The sequence below is a fragment of the Geotrypetes seraphini genome, chromosome 17, assembly GCF_902459505.1.
Source record: "Geotrypetes seraphini chromosome 17, aGeoSer1.1, whole genome shotgun sequence".
Lineage (NCBI taxonomy): Eukaryota > Metazoa > Chordata > Amphibia > Gymnophiona > Dermophiidae > Geotrypetes > Geotrypetes seraphini.
Window position 1 is genome coordinate 28762178 of NC_047100.1, and position 19031 is coordinate 28781208.

Sequence of the window (19031 nt, forward strand, 5' to 3'; positions counted from 1 at the left end):
AGAATTTTAAGGTCCAAGAAAAGATGCTTGAGATGAAACAAGGGTGAAAAGGTGAGAAGGGCTGCCAGGATTCAAGCAATGTTGACTGTCAACTATTTGTATAGGAATAATGTATTCACAAAGAAAAGGCAGACATACTGGATGGTGATGTCATCCTGATGACTCCATGGTGCCAGAGCTCTCCCCCACGCAAGAGAAGTGAAGAACAAAAACCAAAAAAAATTGAATTTCAAGTATCCTGCCCCCTCACCACTGCTGCTGCTTTCCCACATGCACCTGATGGAACATAATAAAGCTCCAGCCCCACTCAACCTCTTCCCCTTGATGGCACATATCCCCTCCCCCCTTCCCCTCACCTTCGCGGTCGCCTTTCCAAATCACAGTTTCCTTTTAGAGCGGGGTCTCAGCGCAGCCGCCGTTTTCAGAAGTGGCGCGCAGCTGCCTGGAATTATAAAGATGACATCACCGTACCATGTGGCTGCATTTTCCTGCCGTCTACAGAGAACGCCTGTTCCGTGTAAGCAATTCTGCTTTCCATGCTCAGCAGATTGGCAGTGAATGGGGGTTAAAGTCTAAGCTAACTATTCATAGGTTCCTGGTAGCGTATAACCCAGCGCCTTTTAACTCTTTTGCCTGTCTCTCCCTGATTTCTCTCTGCAGTGCTGCCTCTCAGGTTGTAGATGGCTCACAGTATTATGTTCTGTTAGTTATCACCGATGGCGTCATTTCAGACATGGTCCAGACCAAGGAGGCCATTGTCAATGTAAGTTAAGCGCATGATTGCAGGATGACCAGGCCTACTGGAATTAAGAAAAATCTCAGCTCTTAAATAATAAGTCATAATTTTAAGCCATTGTTTTGCCTGGAACTGTTTGGTTCAGGAGTTGTAACGGCCTAGTAACAAAGTAATTTTGGCAGATAAGGACCTTCCAGTCTACCCAGTTGCTTGTCGCTCTCTGGGTTTCAATGAATGGCCTTTACATCACAAGCATGAAAAAAAATCAGTCACTGTTCTGATAATATCTCTGATGACGAGTGAGCGCGAGCAGTAGAGAAACACTTCCAGCCTTCTTCCTGCCACTTTGCCCTTGAGTTTCTTTTTTTTCTAGACGTGAACTCTTCTTGAGCCATTAAAAAATCATTACTAAATGGTCCATTTTTAAATTCATTAAGATACCCCTCTATAATTCCACACAACCACTGGAGCCAGCCGTGGTGGCTGGTGGATTGCATATCCTTTCATGGTTAATGGGTCTACTCCTACTATTTATCATTTCTATAGCGCTGAAAAGGCGTACGCAGTGCTATACATTTGAACATACAATAGACAGACCCTGCTCAGAAGAGCTTACAATCTAATTTAGACAGGACATTACAGGGTTGGGGAGATTATGGTAGAGGAAATGATACAGTGGGTCTAGGTGTCTGACATTTTAACATACGATAGACGGTCCCTGCTCAGAAGAGCTTACAATCTAATTTAGACAGGACATTACAGGGTTGGGGAGATTATGGTAGAGGAAATGATACAGTGAGTTTAGGTATCTGACATTTGAACATACAATAAACAGACCCTGCTCAGAAGAGCTTACAATCTAATTTAGACAGGACATTGTAAGGTTGGGGAGATTATGGTAGAGGAAATGATACAGTGGGTCTATGTATCTGACATTTGAACATACAATAAACAGACCCTGCTCAGAAGAGCTTACAATCTAATTTAGACAGGACATTTCAGGGTTGGGGAGATTATGGTAAAGGAAATGATACAGTGGGTCTAAGTATCTGACATTTGAACATACAATAGACAGTCCCTGCTCAGAAGAGCTTACAATCTAATTTAGACAGGACATTTCAGGGTTGGGGAGATTATGGTAGAAGAAATGATACAGCGGGTATATAGGTATCTGACAGCAGTGAGAGGGGCCTTTAATTCTTTTTGCCTCTCTCTCCCTGATTTCTCTCTGCACTGCTGCCTCTCGGGTTGTAGATGGGTCACAGGGGTCCCATTGATTTCTGCTGGTTATATCACTGATGACCTCCATACTACATAAACCATTTCATGTATGGCAACTAAGGCTTGGGTGTTCCCGACAATACATGGAAACCAAGCAGAGCAGTAAAAATATGCAATTAAATCAAACTTTTTGAAGAATTTCAAAAGTCATGATGTCAGGTCAGGTGTTCAGGTTGTGCTGCATGGAATTCCAAAACGGTTTTCCAGCTTGCTTTTTGAGATCTGCCATCCCGCATTGAGTTGCGTCAACAATGTCCGCAGTATATCTCGGCTTACCCCCCCCTCCTTTCCTGACGCGTAGCGTGGGTTTCAGCGCCGGCAGTGGCGGTCACTGCTCCGATGCTCGTAGAAATTCTACGAGCATCGGAGCAGTGACCTCCGCTGCCGGCGCTAAAACCCACGCTACGCGTCAGGCAAGGAGGCGAAAGGAAAAAAAAGTAAAAGGGAGAAGAGATTTGGGGAGAGAGGCATTGAAATGAGAGGAGGGAACGGCAAAACAAACGGGAAGGAAAAGCTCATGCAATGAGGGAAAGAGAACGAAGCTGTGGAAGAGTGAGGGATGGAGACGAGGGGGAAACAATGCCGAAAGTAGAGATGAAATATAAGGATAGGAAAGTAATGAAAAAAAAAGAGAGGATGACAATCACATTTCCTCCAGGGGAGATAGCAGAAGGAAGATGCGGTCAGATTATCCAATATCTAAAATGCTGAGAATAATAATTAGCTCGTGAAAATCTAGCGCAGGCAATGAGTTTTTCCCGCTGGGGCAGAAGAACGCTTTCTGTGTGCGTGATGAAAATCTGGCTTAATGAAGAGGTGACCGAAATTCCAATTAATAAAGGAAGTTTAAAGATCCAGCGGGGAGATTTCCATATCATGCAGTGTAGGTTAAGGGTAGAGACCAGGCCCAGGACTCCAGAGAAGCGTTCCATTCCGGTATGTACTCTTGCTATGGAATGTGGCTGTCCCTGTTCGTACCCTGAAATTCACAGAAAAGTGGACGGCTTCCCTCTTAAAATTAAGCATTTTGGAGACAGAGAGCTATGTGTTAGAAAGTGGTACGTGGCTCTGGAGATTTGGGGGTTAGATAACGGTTTGGATTTCAGGTTCATAGGTGAATGCAACTTAACTCAACATAGATTTGGTGTATGCAGATATCCCCCGTACATAATAACTTCATTATAATGAACCCTGAACATTATGTGCTTCTTTCTCCTTGCTAGGGAGAACGAGAGGGCACTCTCTAAAGTTGAAAGGGGATAGATTCCGTACGAACGTAAGGAAGTTCTTCTTCACCCAGAGAGTGGTAGAAACCTGGAACACTCTTCCAGAGGCTATTACAGGGGAAAACACCCTTCAGGGATTCAAGACAAAGTAGATAAGGACAGGTTGTTCACCCTCTCCAAGGTAAAGAGAACGAGAGGGCACTCTCTAAAGTTGAAAGGGGATAGATTCCATACAAATGTAAGGAAGTTCTTCACCCAGAGAGTGGTAGAAATCTGGAACGCTCTTCCGGAGGCTGTTATAGGGGAAAACACCCTCCAAGGATTCAAGATAAGGTTGAATAAGTTCCTGCTGGAACAGAACATAGGCAAGTAAGGCTAGACTCAAATAGGGCACTGGTCTTTGACCAGAGGGCCGCCGCGTGAGCGGACTGCTGTGCACAATGGACCACTGGTCTAACCAAGCAGCGGCAATTCTTATGTTCTTTACATTTGGAGGCACAGGATGTCAACACATATCATGGTTTTTCTCGCTAGAGGCACCCGAGCGTGTGTATGAGGCGAAAGGCCTAACCCCATGATTCTGGACTGTACTTAAGTTGCCGGAGGGATGAGGGGAAAGTTCAATAAACTGAAGTGCAAAGAGAGGAAGCAGTTTGTCCAAGCTCACAAAGAGAGTTGGCGGAGGTACTGTGGACTTGAAGTTCTCCAGTCCGCTTGACTCATGGTTCTAGCCAATAGACCAGCGGTTCTCAACCCACTCAGGTTGGCTTTTAGGACAGACACATTGAATATGCATGAGATAGATTTGCCTGCATTGTCTCTGGTGTCTACAAATCTAACTTATGGATATTCATTGTATTCTTGAAGAACAGGTGAGAGGGCTGTGGTCCCAAGACGGCTGAGAATCACTACGCTTGATAATGAATGTAACTCTTTGGAAGGCTGCATGGACCGTTTAGGTCTTTATCTGCCATCTTCTATTATGTTACTATGTTATGTTGATTGACCTGCTTCTGTTTCTATATTTGTTAGTAGAGAATAACATGGGAACAAATTTTTCCCCGTCCCTGTGGGAACTCATTTTCCCGTCCTGTCCCCACGAGTTCTTTTCCTGTCCCATTCCTGCAAGCTCTGTCCTCAACTGCACAAGCCTCAAACCCTTTCAAATCCTAAGTAGCAACATTCTAGAGCTCAGATTGTGATGTCATAATGCCTCAGTCCACCAATGCCTAAGCTTCGTCCTCATCTGTGCAAGCCTCAGATACTTTAAAATCATAAATGTTTGAGGCTTGTGCAGTTAAAATATCTATCTAAATAACCGCTTAAACCAAATCTCCACCTCAAGACACAGAAGAACCTCGAACCCTTTCGCCTTCCCCCCACTCAAAGGCACACAACGCAAGAAAATGTTTGACAACCTTCTAGCAACACAAGCAGCAAAAATCAACCATTCCATCTCCAATCTTATGACAATATCAGACAACTTCAAAACATTCAGAAAAGAAATCAAAACCCTGCTTTTCAAAAAATTCATCCAAATATCTTAACCCCTCCTCTTTTACCTCCAGAAGATTCACCTACCTTCAGATAACCTTCCCCCAAATTACCCACCTTAACACCTTCCAATTAAACAAATACCATAAATAGATTGTAACCTACCCTCTCTAACTGCATTCCATATGTATTTTTCATACAGTTCTTCACTGTCAGTTTAATTTCCATCCTATAAGTTCACATAGAATTTTTCTTTTTTCAACCATCTTTATTTTCTCTTCTTTATTAATTTCCAGGTACTTTAGTTAGATTGTGAGCCTTCGGGACAGTAAGGGAATTTTTTAAGTACCTTCTTACTTCTCATTTATAATCTTAATGTATATTTTCTTCAAACCGCTTAGAACCTAACGGATGTAGCGGTATATAAGAAATAAATTACATTACATTAAAACAGAGCTTACAGGAATGGGCCAGTGACAAAACTCGCGGTGACGGGATGGGGAAATTGAGTTCCTGTGGGGACGGGGCAAAATTTGTCCCCGGGTCATTCTCTATTTGTTAGTCTAAAAGGCGCCTTGACCACTACCTAATTTTCCTCCAGGCTTCATCTCTCCCGATGTCCATCATCATTGTGGGAGTAGGACCAGCAGAGTTTGATGGTAAGTACAGATGTCGGCGAGGATGTCCAGGGGATTGGAAAGATTACTGGCATGTCGGTGACCGTGTCCACTGTCTGTTTCTGTCCCTCTAGAGTTAGGGGTACCAGACATCTGGATAAACCCAGACATGTCTTCTTTTTAGAGGACTGTCCGGCTGCCCGGAGGGGATTTCCAAAATCCGGCAGTTGGTCTGGGTGTTTGAAGTCCCCGAGCTTGGGGCCACGTCGGGGGGGCCTCTGGGCATGCGTGGACTTCAACACGATGATGTCACATGCACGTGATGTCATCCCATCAACATCCAAGCATGCGCAGAGTTCCTCCAGACGCCGCCCTGAGCTCGGGGAAGGAAACCGGAGGTTTGTATTGGGGTGGGGCTGGGGCTGGAGGCGGAACGGGGAGGAGCCAGCTGTCCTCTTTTTTTTTGCAACCCTATGTAGAGTCATCCTCTGTTCTTGCAATTAGAGCAAAATCTGTGGGAAAATAAGGAAGGGAAGCGGTGTGCGTGCACGGAAGGAGGGAGGGGGCGGAGAGGACAGGTACTGCAGCCCACTTACTGCGCCACTGCCAGGAATGGCTCCTGGCTGGCCGAATACCCTGCGATATTCAGTGAGCGATAGATGGTTCTCTCTCACTGAATCCCCAGCTTAAATGGATCTGCTGGTGTCCGGCTATTTCACGTGACATAGCCGGTCACTGCCAATATTCAGTGGCTCGCCAGCTAAGTTCGCCGACCAGACAAAGCCACCTAAAAGAGTGGTCTGTCTTTGGCTGTTAAGACTTGGCCTAGATAGCTCTATGTCTTAGCCAGCCCAAAATAGACTGGAAATGTAATGTCAGCGACTAGAGACGGCGCCGGCATTGAATTTACGGGTTTGCCACGAACCACGGAAGATTGCTGGTGATTTCCCTTTGTCTGACTAGGGGGGATGGCGAACATCCATTCCTTTATAAGTCTTATGTATTTTATCTGCATACATATTCTTGTTTACCAAATATCCACAGCCAGCACCAGCTAAAGCAGTGTCTAACGTGTGGCCCCTGGACCACATGCCCCAAAATTTCTCCATTGTGGCCCTCAAACAGTTGACTGAAATGTCCTGCAGATTCGTTAATTTCAATCTTGCCTGCTTGGATAGGGCAGGCCGGCTCCTAACTGAAGAGGGAAACGGTGTTTGAAACGCTACTTAAATAAAATTTCAAGGCGCGTACCAGCGCCTAATACCCTAGTAAGCGTGGCTAAAGCCAGAAGTGGGGTTAGATGCTTGTAAGCACCTCCATAGGCATGATTCACATCAAAGGTAGGCACCGGAAGTGTAGGCCTTGAAAACCTAGGGTTGCCATAGAAACATAGAGTCTGCCCACTTAAGAACCCTCCCTCCCTGGCGCCCCTCTTTCATGCACATCCAGATTTTTCCGGACATGTCCTCCTTTTTGAAGTCATGTCCGGACGACTTTTGGAAAAGCCGGCAGATGCAGTGCAGCGATGTCACGTGCATGTGTGTGATGTCATCGCATCACACCAGTGCATGCACAGATACCCTCCCAACAAGCGAACATGTTGAGGGGGCGAGGCTTGGAGGGGGGGCAGAACAGGGCGGGCCTGGGGGCAGGGCCATGGGTCCAGAATTTCGATCCGGAAAATCTGGTAACCCTATGGAAGCCCTGGCCTACATTTCCGGTGACTGCTTTTGCCGGACGCACAATTGATTGACATGCGATCAGTGGCTGCTTTTAAGGCGGTCACCAACAGTGGTGCCATTTAGAGAATCTTGGGCGAAATGTCTGAAAAAGGACTGCCATAGGTTGGTGCGTAGGGTTGCTACTTTTTCCTTTTTGGAAAATCCAGACCTCCTAGCCCCTCCCCCCGCTGCCTGCCTTGTCGGGCAGGGAGGAAGTCCGAGAGAATTCAAACTAGAAAAGGACACCAAAAAGTTAAAGAAAGGAGTAAAAATGATACTCTCCACAGAACCCTTTAGCAAATGAAGAAACAATTAGGGGGAATAGCAAGATGGAGGAAACGGCAGGTTGAACTCACGAATAATACAACGAAAGATAAATGTGACAAATAGAAACTATAATAATATTATTATATGGACATAGATGGTATATATAGGTAAGGTATACATATCTTTAACTCATGTATTGTAACACCCTTACTGAAGCTCATGCAAACCGCTCTGAATTGACTCCCGTCATAAGCGATATAGAAGCTTCCAATAAACATAAACATTCCTACAGCTATTCAGCATTTCACATGCGTTGTCCCTTTCCCGTAATACTTGTGGATGATGTAGTTCAACGATAATAGTGAACAGACCAAACTAGGAGTATAAGTTCAAAGATTAGGTCTATACCTATGTACCCAGCTAAATATCTCCCCCCCCCTCCATCATCACACAAAAGCACAATGCAAGAATAGATTTGTATTTACTTAATGTTCAGCTGTGCCTCTTGAGTTCCAGGGGAATTGGCAATGAGTGTCACTTTGAGACCCTTGCATCCTAGGTTAGTATCACTGTTTCAGCTTACCCCCTCCCCCACATCCACCCCTATCCTCACACAAACATTTATTCTCGCATCACTATCACGTTCTCCGTTCATCTGTCTTCTCTCTCTTTCTCTCTCATATCCCCTCCTAGGTAGCCCAGACTTGGGGGTCTGAACTGTTAAGGTTTTAATGCTTTGAAAGCATCAGAGCACTTGCTTTTGACAAATGGTTTTAATGAAAGGTTTTTGGATGGAAGTGGAGAAACCACACAATAGGCCGTGATGATCGGCTGTCCATTAAAGGGGGGGGGGGGGAAAGATAGCGGAAGATGCCAAAGGAAAACACAAAATAAGATCAACAAAAGGCTTTTAGGAAAATCAATGTTATTTCAGAATATAAAAGTAGAAAGTGTAATTTTTCATTCACAAGATCTAAAAGAAGCTTCAATTAAAAAAAAAGAAACAACCTCACAAACTATACCAGAAGGAAATAGCCAAAGGCCAGCATGTAATGCCCATATAATAAAATACCTTTACACTAGCAAAATAATTTAAATTCAGGTCTGCTATTAAATGGAAAACCATGAATGTGGATACTCTGTGATCAGCTTATTGTAACAAGCACTATAAAATATATTATACTGACTTCAAGAAGAAATGGTTCAGAACAAGGAGGGATGTTTTCTGAAAGAGAAGAAGTAAGTCTGTGATAGAACATACGAATAGCCATCCTGGGACAGACCGAAGGCCCATCAAGTCCAGCATCCTGTTTCCAACAGTGGCCAACCCAGGTCTCAAGTACCTGGCAGAAACCATAGACCTTGCTGCAACTCCTTGCGTCTGCTGGCCCACCCCCCTCCGATGTCACTTACCTCTTCCGGAGCAGAGGCAGCAGAAGTAGTCATCACAGGATCTTGCTGTTTTGGATGGAGAGAGAAAGGAGCATGGCAGGGTGGTGGAAGGAGAAAAAGGGGATCAGGGTGGTATGGAAGCGTGGTGGAGGGAGAGAAAGGGGCAGATGCTGATGGAATTGGTGTGCAGGGAAAGGGGAAAGAGACATAAGGGGGAAGGATACTACATGGAATTGGGTTGGAGGGAAAGAAAGGGGCAGATGCTGATGGAAGTGGGGGGAAGGGAGAGGAGAGAGTGAAATGCCAGACCATGGGGGTGTGGGAGAGGGGAGAAGAGAGATGCTAGACCATTGGAGGAGGGAAGGGAAGAAGATGGATGCCAGACCAATGGGGGTGAAGGGAGAGATGGAAGAGGGAGGCATAAAGTTTCTGGAAGGGGTATAGAAGGAGAGAAGATGCCATATAGAAGGGGCAGAGAGAGGATAGACAGTGGATGAAAGGAAGAGAGTGACAAGAAGATGAGGAAAGCAGAAACCAGAGAAAACACCGTAGGAAAAAATTCTTTTTTTTTTTTTTTTTTGCTTTAGGGGCGATGCATTGCTGTTTCTGTGGTGTTGCATTGTATGCAGAGTCCAGCTTCCTGGTGGTTCAGTTTAACCTTTGTCTACGTATTTTTATTCTATCTCCCCATTTACAAAACTGTAGAGCGTTTTATAGCATTGGCATCTGAGGTGTTACCACCGTGGCTAAAAACCACACTACAATTTTGTAAAAGGGGGAGGGGTTAGTTTGTGATTACATACTAGGCGAAGGTGTTTTCTGTGTTCTGTGTGTTCGAAAAGACATGGGTTTCTGGTAGGATTGATCTGTACTAGTCTGGCTTGTTTAGTTTTACAACGGGTGTATTGATGTACTGCTCACTGCAGTATGTAAGATACTGCCTTTTCCTAGGTACATTCTTGTGTGACGTTTGTATTGATACTAAAAATCATGTTTTTCATACAGATGGGGGAGGGGGTGTCAAAAAATGATGGGCCCTGGGTGTCACATATGCTAGGTACGCCACTGGATCTCAGCAGCTATGATATGGAATTCTCTTCCATCTCCAATCAAATTGCAAACAAACTATAGGTTATTTAGAAGAGCAGTGAAAACCTTCCTATTTCAAAAATATTTGCCCTGGGTCAGTAGCATGGAATCTTGCTACTCCTTAGGGTTCCGGAATCTTTTGTTACTCTTTGGGATTCCGGAATCTTGCTATTCTGTACGATTCTGAATGGAATGCTACTACTTTTTGGGTTTTGGCCAGGTACTAGTGACCTGGATTGGCCACCCTGAGAATGGGCTACTGGGCTTGACCCAGTAAGGCTATTCTTGTGCTCTTATTTGTTGGCTAGAGAATGAGAATAGGCTATGTCTTGATACACATTTTTTTGCGTAATTCATGGATTGTCCCGGTCTTCTTATTGTTATCCACACGGAACTGAGTAGATTCATTTGTTTATTTTATTTAAAAGATTTGTAGCTCATTCCATCCTACAGTGTTAGATGTTTTACAATAAAGCATAGATAATAGAACTACAAACTCAACATAAAACTATGACACAATAAAATTAATGTCTTTAAAACGAGTTTGTTATTGCAGTCTGTAAGAATTTATGGTAGCGTATACAAAGCTGCAGTAGAGGTTTCTACCACAGGCCATTAAGGTAAACGTTCCGATGCACTCATAGAATCCCTTTGAGTGTTGGACCATTTACCTTGCCGGCCCACAATAGAAACCTCTACCATGGCGTAGCGAGGATAGGAGGCGTCCAGGATCATGCTGCCACACCTGCGCCTCCTCTCTCTTCCCCCAACTCCTTCCCCACACCCCAGCTCCTTCCCACCCACACTCGTGCTCTCCCTTCCCCCCACATACCTCTGTAAATCTTTGCCAGCGCGAGTGGCTTGTCCAGCATGCCGCTCATGCCAGCGTTGGGCTTCCCTCTGACGTCACTTCCTGGAAGTGATTCGGAGGGAAACCAGGCTGCCATGAGCAACAGGCAGAAGTTGTTTGTGCCGGCAAAGATCTACAGAGATACGGGGTGAGGGGGGATGAATGGCGTGAACGGGGCAGAGAGGTGCTGGCACCCCCATCGAGACGGCGCCCAGTTTGAGGAGGACAGAATTATGAATAGGATAATAGAGATGAGAGAATGGAGGTTCTTTGATTGTACTGGTGTAGCACTTGAGTAGAGGGTGGGATTTAGCGACATTAGGTATTTCGAGTTAGTTGGCTATGGTGTGTTTTTCTTTTTTCAGAATCTGTTGTAGAAAGTTTCCATCTTGATGTCAGTCGAGAGGTTGTTCCAGGTCTTGGTGCCAAGATATATGAAGAGCGAGTCGAATACGTGTTTGCATTTAACCCCTTTGGGAGACGGGAGGAGCAGTTGAAGCAATTTCAGTTTTCTGGTTGACGTAGACCAGGAGTTGTAAGAGCTGAACCAGAATGTACGCAGGTAGGGCTAGTCTCAGTTAGGGCGCTGGTCTTTGACCAGAGGGCCATTGAGTGAGCGGACTGCTGGGCACGATGGACCCCGGGTCTGACCCAGCAGCGGCAATTCTTATGTTCTTAAGACTTGGCTTGATTAATCAGAAGAGAGAGCTCAGTGCCCTGCAAGAGACACTTCTTCTTTCAATAACGTGGTAATTATTAGATCTTTTCTACATAGTCTGCAGTGATAAACAGTGTTCCCCCCACCCCCCTAAAAAAGGGGAAGAGACTTGAAGGATGATATACATACTAGAGAATGACACGGGGACCGTTTACCGCAGTAAACCGTGGTCACCACAGTAAATCTGCAGGAATGGAGAAATTTGCAACTGGTTTACCGCAGGAATGGGGACAAGGCCTTCCACCGCCCCATGGGAGCGGTGAAAAGTCTTGCTCCCATGGTAAAAAAAATTGCGCCCGTGTCAGACTCGGCATCTTCTTCCCAGCTCCTCTTGCGTCTATTTAACCTTCAGGAGCCAGCCATTCTACGATGAAGACAGAAGGAACCCAAAACCAAAGCCTGAGACCAATGTGATTTGAAGAATAAAATTACCAGACAACAAAAGGTAGAAAAAAAAATTATTTTATATTTTGTGATTAGAATAGTTCAGATTTGAAATAGGTGTCCTGCTAGAGCTGGTATTAGACATAACTAGGTACTGCAAAGTCCAGGCTGTGCTTCTTTAGCTTCCAGCTGGCTTAGGGCTCTCTCTCTGACCAGGGGGCAGTTGCCCTAGTTGTTCTTCCCTAACACTTTTCCTGCCATATGTGACGGAAGTATTCTGTTTGTAGCTTGATTTTTCTATGTAGCGTTCTGTGAAAGGGAGGGGAGACAGGGGATTTGTTGATCCTTGCTCTGTATTATTTGTGTTTATAAAATGACAACTATACAGAATATTGTCTCTTTATATACTTTAATAAAATAAGTTCAGTATACAATAACTATTCGAGGCTTGTGGGATCTGACAATTTGCAGGGCAGGGACGGGGACCGAGCTTGCGGGGACGGGGCAGGAATGGTGATAAAAAAAATTTTCCCCGTGTCATTCCCTAATACACCCAAAGAAATGCAAGCAAACCAACTCTACCAAATCAAAGTGTGCAAAATGCAGACACCGTAAAGAGAACAAGACACATTCATTATTCTGTGCAGCTGGGGCACACAAGGCGAATTTAGTGAACAGCCCATTGCAGAGTTTGTGAGAACGACACCGGTGTTAGACGGTCGTGCTATTTTGTGTGTGAGTTTATGCATGAAGCATAGGTCACAATGACGCTTAATCTCGTTCTTTTGCTTCTAGGCGTTACTGCTTCATTTCCTGGTCTTCAAAATTTGTACTTTACATATGAGCCAGCTTTGTAGGTGCCCAGTGCGTGCTGAGCTCCCCCAGCACTGAGCAGGTTTTTTTCAATGTGTCCAGGGAGGGGTAATTCTTTTGAAATATTGGCACCTTTGGTACTTTATATATTAGAACTGTAATCTAGATGTCTAGTCAACTGGGCTCTGAGTGCATCTGCTGTTGATACATAAAGACTCTCTGTTTCTCTCTCTCTTTCTTCTCTTCCCTGCACCCTCTGTCCCCGTCTGTTTTGTTTTCGCTTCCATCTGCCTTTTTATGTTGCTCTTTCTCCCACTCTCACCTTGAACTCTGCTCATATCGATCGACAATCTACAGCGATGGAAGAGTTGGATGGAGATGAGGTGCGAGTCTCCTCCAGGGGGCGCTATGCAGAGAGAGACATTGTACAGGTACAGAGGCAAATGCTTTTCACACACAGTCCGGATGCAAAGAGGTCTTCCTAACAACAAATCCCTCCTGAGTTTTAAGAAGATAAAAAATTCCTCATTAAGAGAAGCCAAGTTTATCCTTGATCTTGGGAAGAGGGAGACAAAGTGATGCTGGACACGGGAGGACAGTGAAACAGTGACAATGCTGATCCTTTCTAGTAGAGAATGACACAGGAACAAATTTTTCCCCGTCACTGCAGGAACTCCTTTTCCCACTCCGTCCCTGCGAGTTATTTTCTTATTCCTGCAAGCTCTGTTTTCATCTGCACAAGTCGCAAACACTTTCAAATCCTGAACTCTAGAACGTTGCTACTTAGGATTTGAAAGTGTTTGAGGTTTGTGCAGATGAGGACGGAGCTTAGGCATTGGTGAAATGAGGCATAATGACATCACAATCTGAGCTCTAGAATGTTGCTACTTAGGATTTGAAAGTGTTTGAGGCTTGCGCAGATGAGGATGGAGCTTAGGCATTGGTGGAATGAGGCATTATGACATCACAATCCAAGCTCTAGAATGTTGCTACTTATGATTTGAAAATGTTTGAGGCTTGCACAGATGAGGACGGAGCTTGCAGGGACAGGGGCTATTTCAACAACCTTAAGGTCAGCAAATAAAACTAAATTATTCCTAATATTATCTGGAGTGGCACTACAGTCAATAGTTAAAAACTGGAAAGATGTCACATTGTTAAATTTTCACTTTTGGTGGGAAACTGTGTGCCTTTTCTATAAATATGAAGCTAACTTAGCTGAAAGATCAGGGAATATGGCAGCATTTAAGGATGAGTCCTTTAGAGGGTTTTGTAAAATGATTGACCTGTCAGACATATGGGAGGTAGGGTGGGGGGATTGGGTGAGGGAGGGAGGGAGGAGGGATGAGGAGATAATGGCATGTTTCTCATTAAGAATTTCTAATATATGTTTGCACATGTTTATAGTATTTGTGTGTGGTATTTTTTTGTAAGATGTTGAAAAGAATTCACGGGGACGGGACGGGAAAATGATTTCCTGCGGGGACGGGGAAAATTTGTCCCCGTGTCATTCTCTACTCTGGGCAAGTCACTTAACACTTCACTGGCCCATGTAAGCCACCTTGATTGAGTGTATCAAGTCCTGTCCCCTTTACTCCTGTTTCAGTAAGGTTTTGCAAAGGAGTCTGTGCCGCAGAGCTGGGACGAGAGAAATCTCGCAGACTTTACAGATCACTGTACACATTTGTGTGTGTGTTCTGCTTTACTGCTGTGAGCTGCCACCCCCATCAGCTGCCGCACTACATGATACAGCCTATAACGAAAAGGGCAATTAATTAATGATTAATGGAGGCTCCGAGACGAGAACAGTCACACAGCACTGGTCTGGCAAACCCGTCGCGGGCCCAGATGATGGGCTTACAGAGACTTGAAATCGTTGGCTGGCCCTGAAATCTACTATGTTAAAATATTCATCCAAGGAACACTAAAATGTGATGTTACTTCCCCCTTTTGGGGGAATTCAGCATCGGTGGGGGAGGGGAGGCTATGGAAGATAGCTCGAGATACATGTAATGCTGGGGATAAGCTGATCACTACTGCTGATGAATGAGTAGGAAAAGCCTTCTCCTGCCACATCCTGGCTCTTGAATTATGGAAAGAAAAAGGGCATTAATTCAAAAGTAATTCTCTTCATGGAAAGGTGTGTAGCAGCATAATTCCACATTATATGCCTGTATAAATTGATAGGGACGGAGCCTGGTTATATAATCCTTAAATTTTAGAATTGGGCTCACTGTGCAGCAAGACTACAGACTTTAAGGGGAAAATTTTCAAACTGCCTATGGTGGGTCAAAATTGGCTTTTTGCACCAATTTTCAGAGCTCTGGTGGGTGCATACTTTCACTCTGAGACATGCCATGCCTCTAAAGTAGGCACCTCGCCTTAAAGCCACTTAAAAAAAATGACCGCATGAGCAGTTTCCACCTTTAGGTGGCGCTAAGGGCTCCTGGGTTAACCATGTGTTAAACCAGTTAGTGCATGTTAATGTAAGTTCCTGAGCTAAGTAGTTAGGGCCTGATTCTCGAAACACGCATCCCAATTGCAGGCGATGGTAGGTGTCCTATCGCTGTCTGGCAGCCAATTGGAACACACTTTTTTTAGAATCCGAGGCAAGACTCCTATATTGTTGGCCTCTGTTGTGCATCTGTGGAGACGCGTACCCACACTTAAGCATTGGGTTACTTTAGTAAAATCCATACCCCCTGGACCTGCCCCCAGGCCTGCCCAGTTCCACCCTGTTATGCCCTAATCCTGCCTTAGCCCCGCTGCCTGTCCGACGCGATTTCGAGGAAGCTTTTCAAAAGCCGGACGGACTGCCGAACATGTCCTCAAAAAGTAGGATATGTCCGGGAAAATTCGGACGTCTGGTAGCCCTACTTAAGCGTGGCCCAAGGCGAGGCACGGGCGTGATTTTGCCCAGAAGTGCGATTAACCGCTTATCAAAAACCAGATCCCCCAAACCTTTAGGGGATCTGGTTTTTGCCTGGAAGTGGCCTTAGATCAGGAGTCTCAAAGTCCCTCCTTGAGGGCTGCAATCCAGTCAGGTTTTCAGGATTTCCCTCAATGAATATGCATTTAAAGCAGTGCAAGAAACAGAATGGAATTGTCCAGATCACTAAGAAAGTGTCTTCCAAATCATCTGATGATATGAAAATCTTTATTTCTCCAATGTCACATTGATGCATACGACTCAATGACTCGACATGTACATGTTTCGGCCAACAGGCCTGCCTCAGGAGTCTTAAGAGCCATCAATAGTGATATTTGAAATGTACTGTCACTCTAATGCAGGAGTAGGAAACTCCGGTCCTCGAGAGCCGTATTCCAGTCGGGTTTTCAGGATTTCCCCAATGAATCTGCATGAGACCTATTTGCATGCACTGCTTTCAATGCGTATTCATTGGGGAAATCCTGAAAACCCGACTGGAATACGGCTCTCAAGGACCGGAGTTCCCTACCCCTGCTCTAATGGATATCGCCAATGTTGGCAGCATTCAGCTTTTTAAGATGTTAACAATGTGGCATTTCTTTTTTGTTTGAACTTTGGCGATATCCATTCGAGTGACAGTACATTTCAAATATCACGATTGATGGCTCTTAAGACTCCTGAGGCAGGCCTGTTGACCGAAACATGTACATGTCGAGTCATTGAGTCGTTGTATGCATCAACGTGACATTGGAGAAATAAAGATTTTCATATCATCCGATGAACTGGAGGACACTTTCTTAGTGATCTGGACAATTCCATTCTGTTTCTTGCACTGCTTTCAATGTATATTCAATGAGGGAAATCCTGAAAACCCGACTGGATTGCGGCCCTCAAGGAGGGACTTTGAGATCCCTGCCTTGGATGGGCTTAAGCGTCAGTATGCGTCTCTGTAGATGCGAAACAGACACCTTAAATATAGGCTTGCAAAGTGTTGGCATCTGTCCGGGAGTGTAGACCCGATTCTGAATAGGATGCCGAGGTGCGATTGACACACGTTTCGGCAGCTGATTCTTAGGTGGTTGCCGACATTGGCGTCCTCTACAGCCCGTCCTGGAGGACCACCGGCCAGTCGGGTTTTTGGGATAGCCCTAATTGACTATGCATGGGGCAGACCTGCAGTCCTATCGTGTTCATGACATGCAAATCTCGTTCATGCATATTCACTAGGTCTATCCCGAAAACCCGACTGGCCGGTGGTCCTCTGGGACAGGGTTGGGAACCACTGCTATACAGAATCAAGCCCTTAGTGCAGGAATGTCCGCTCTTTGCTCCCGACATGCTCCTCAAAAAGAAATTCCAAAACGAGAATTGGTTCATAGACAAAATCGCGCGAGGTAACGGCGCGCCGACAACTGAGCGCAGACAAGTGAGCGCAAGGTTGAGGGCGTGCTGAAGAAAAGCACTATTTTAAAGGGTTCTGGGGGTGTTGGTGGGGAACCCCCCTATTTTACTTAACAGACATCGCGCTGGCGTTGTGGGGGGTTTGGGGGGTTGTAATCCCCCTCATTATACTTGAAACCGAACTTTTTGCCTGTTTTTTAGGGAAAAGGTTCAGTTTTAAGTATAATGTGGGGGGGGTTACAACCCCCCAACCCCCCCCCACAACGCCAGCGCAATGTCTGTTAAGTAAAGTGGGGGGGTTCCCCCCCACACCCCCCGTCGGAGCCCTTTAAAATAGTGCTTTTCTTCGGCGCGCCGTCAGCCTTGCGCTCAGTTGTCTGTGCTCAGTTGTAGGCGCGCCGTTGCCTCGCGCGATTTAGTCCCGTCACCCGAGAATTAATGCGTGGTTAGCATACGCGCATGCCAAAACTAATGCAGGATTCTGTAGCACATCCAGTGTTAGGTTTGTTGTTGGTTTTGCTTTGTTTGGAGTTGGTTTTGGGGGGGGGGAGGGGGTTCTGCATTAACCCCCCTCCTTTTCACTAAACCGCGATAGCGGTTATTAGCGCAGAGAGCTGCGCTGAATGCTCTGTGCTGCTCCCAATGCTCATAGGATCTCGGGGGTCCTTTGCCAAGGCGCCCACAGAATATCACAGATGCATTACCATTTAGCGTACCTTAATAAAAGAGCATTGGGAGCAGCGCGGCTCCCTGCGCTAATAACTGCTGTCGCGGTTTTAGGAATGTGCATTGTAGTCCCTAATGAAATTGGCAAAATGAGCCTGAAATTTCCACGCCCCCAGACAATACTGTACAAAGCTGTGATGACCTGTCGCCTTCCGTCTCATTTCGGTCTCACTTATAGCGTCTTTCTTTTCTGCTCTTCTGCCGCAGTTTGTGCCCTTCCGCGATTACGTGGACCGATCAGGAAACCAAGTGCTCAGCATGGCGCGCCTGGCCAAGGATGTGCTGGCTGAGATCCCTGAACAGCTGCTGTCTTATATGAAGACCCGCGAGATCAAGCCGCGGTCCGTTCCGACCTCAGCCACTCAGCAGAGCCTGTCTGGGCAGGTCTAAGAGTCCCCCCCAGCCGCGCCCGAGCTGCTTGGGTGCCTCGCAGGATAAGGACCTTTCCTGCTAGTCGCAGGCGGATTAATGCTTTGAACCTTCCCCCTCCCCCAGCATCTAGTCAGATATCCGATAGGACTACGTTATCCATTTCTGCCCATCCCTGCTGTTACTACTGACTTTGTTGGGGAGGGGGGCACAGTTTCCTAGAGCCTGGGGGCTCACCAGACAGAAATCTGAACTCAGTTTTGCCTTTCCAGTGCTGCAAAAGAGAAGAGCGGGACTTAAGACTGAAAATGCAGCACAGAACTGCGGGAGGCGGACATCCGTTCAGATTTACCAGCTGGATAGCCTCTGTGGGCTTTCCTGGATGAATACAGACAGAAGGGACTAAAGAGGCAGCACTTAGAGTCCCGTGAGAATACAGACTGGTAGCAAGATAATGTTCAGCATTGCAAAACATTTTTTAATCGTACCAAGAAGTACTGTACATTAGCGTTTAATAGGGCATTGTATTCTAAGCTGTTGTGATTTCAGAGTGGCATCAATAAACCTTCAACACGTGCACTCACTCCTCTGAGGGACAGGAGTTTGTAGCTTCCCTTTGGGGAGCACAGAAGGAAGATGATGGCGAGTTTGCAGTTCAGTTTCTTTGTTCGTAACCCACAGACTGAAATGAAACCCACTCGATCTCTTTGCAGTCCTCAGTTTGGTCATCAGGGAATGACTATTAAAAAAAAAAAGCAGACTTTGAAGTTAAAGAATTTGTTCGGCTGTAAAAATCCAAACAATAATCCATGACAAGACAAAAGGAATATGTCAAATGCACATTTTAGGTAGAACAGGCATATTAGAGAAAAATGTCTTGGAAAAAAAAATCCCTGTAGGTAATATTCGTTATATGATATATTGGGGGAAGGGGGTTCTTTTTTTTCCAAAAAAACAGTAATTAAAATGTTTTAACAAGCCATAAAATAAACAAACAAGAATCTTAAGGATTATTTTT

General features: G+C 45.4%; 1 protein-coding gene across 7 annotated transcripts in view; it reads left to right on the forward strand.

Annotated features, from left to right (window-relative positions):
• The window catches only part of CPNE9 (copine family member 9), a 151468-nt gene extending 132533 nt beyond the window's left edge, over positions 1 to 18935 (forward strand). For 6 of the 7 annotated variants that reach the window (XM_033926358.1, XM_033926360.1, XM_033926359.1 and 3 more), the window contains 4 exons: positions 661 to 763; positions 5339 to 5396; positions 12946 to 13019; positions 17852 to 18935. In XM_033926358.1, coding sequence (XP_033782249.1) covers positions 661 to 763; positions 5339 to 5396; positions 12946 to 13019; positions 17852 to 18034 — 418 coding nt within the window. In that variant the 3' untranslated portion in view covers positions 18035 to 18935. The remainder of the gene's footprint in view (positions 1 to 660; positions 764 to 5338; positions 5397 to 12945; positions 13020 to 17851) is intronic. The other variant, XM_033926361.1, reaches the window with a different exon arrangement.
• Positions 18936 to 19031: the final 96 nt, after the last annotated feature.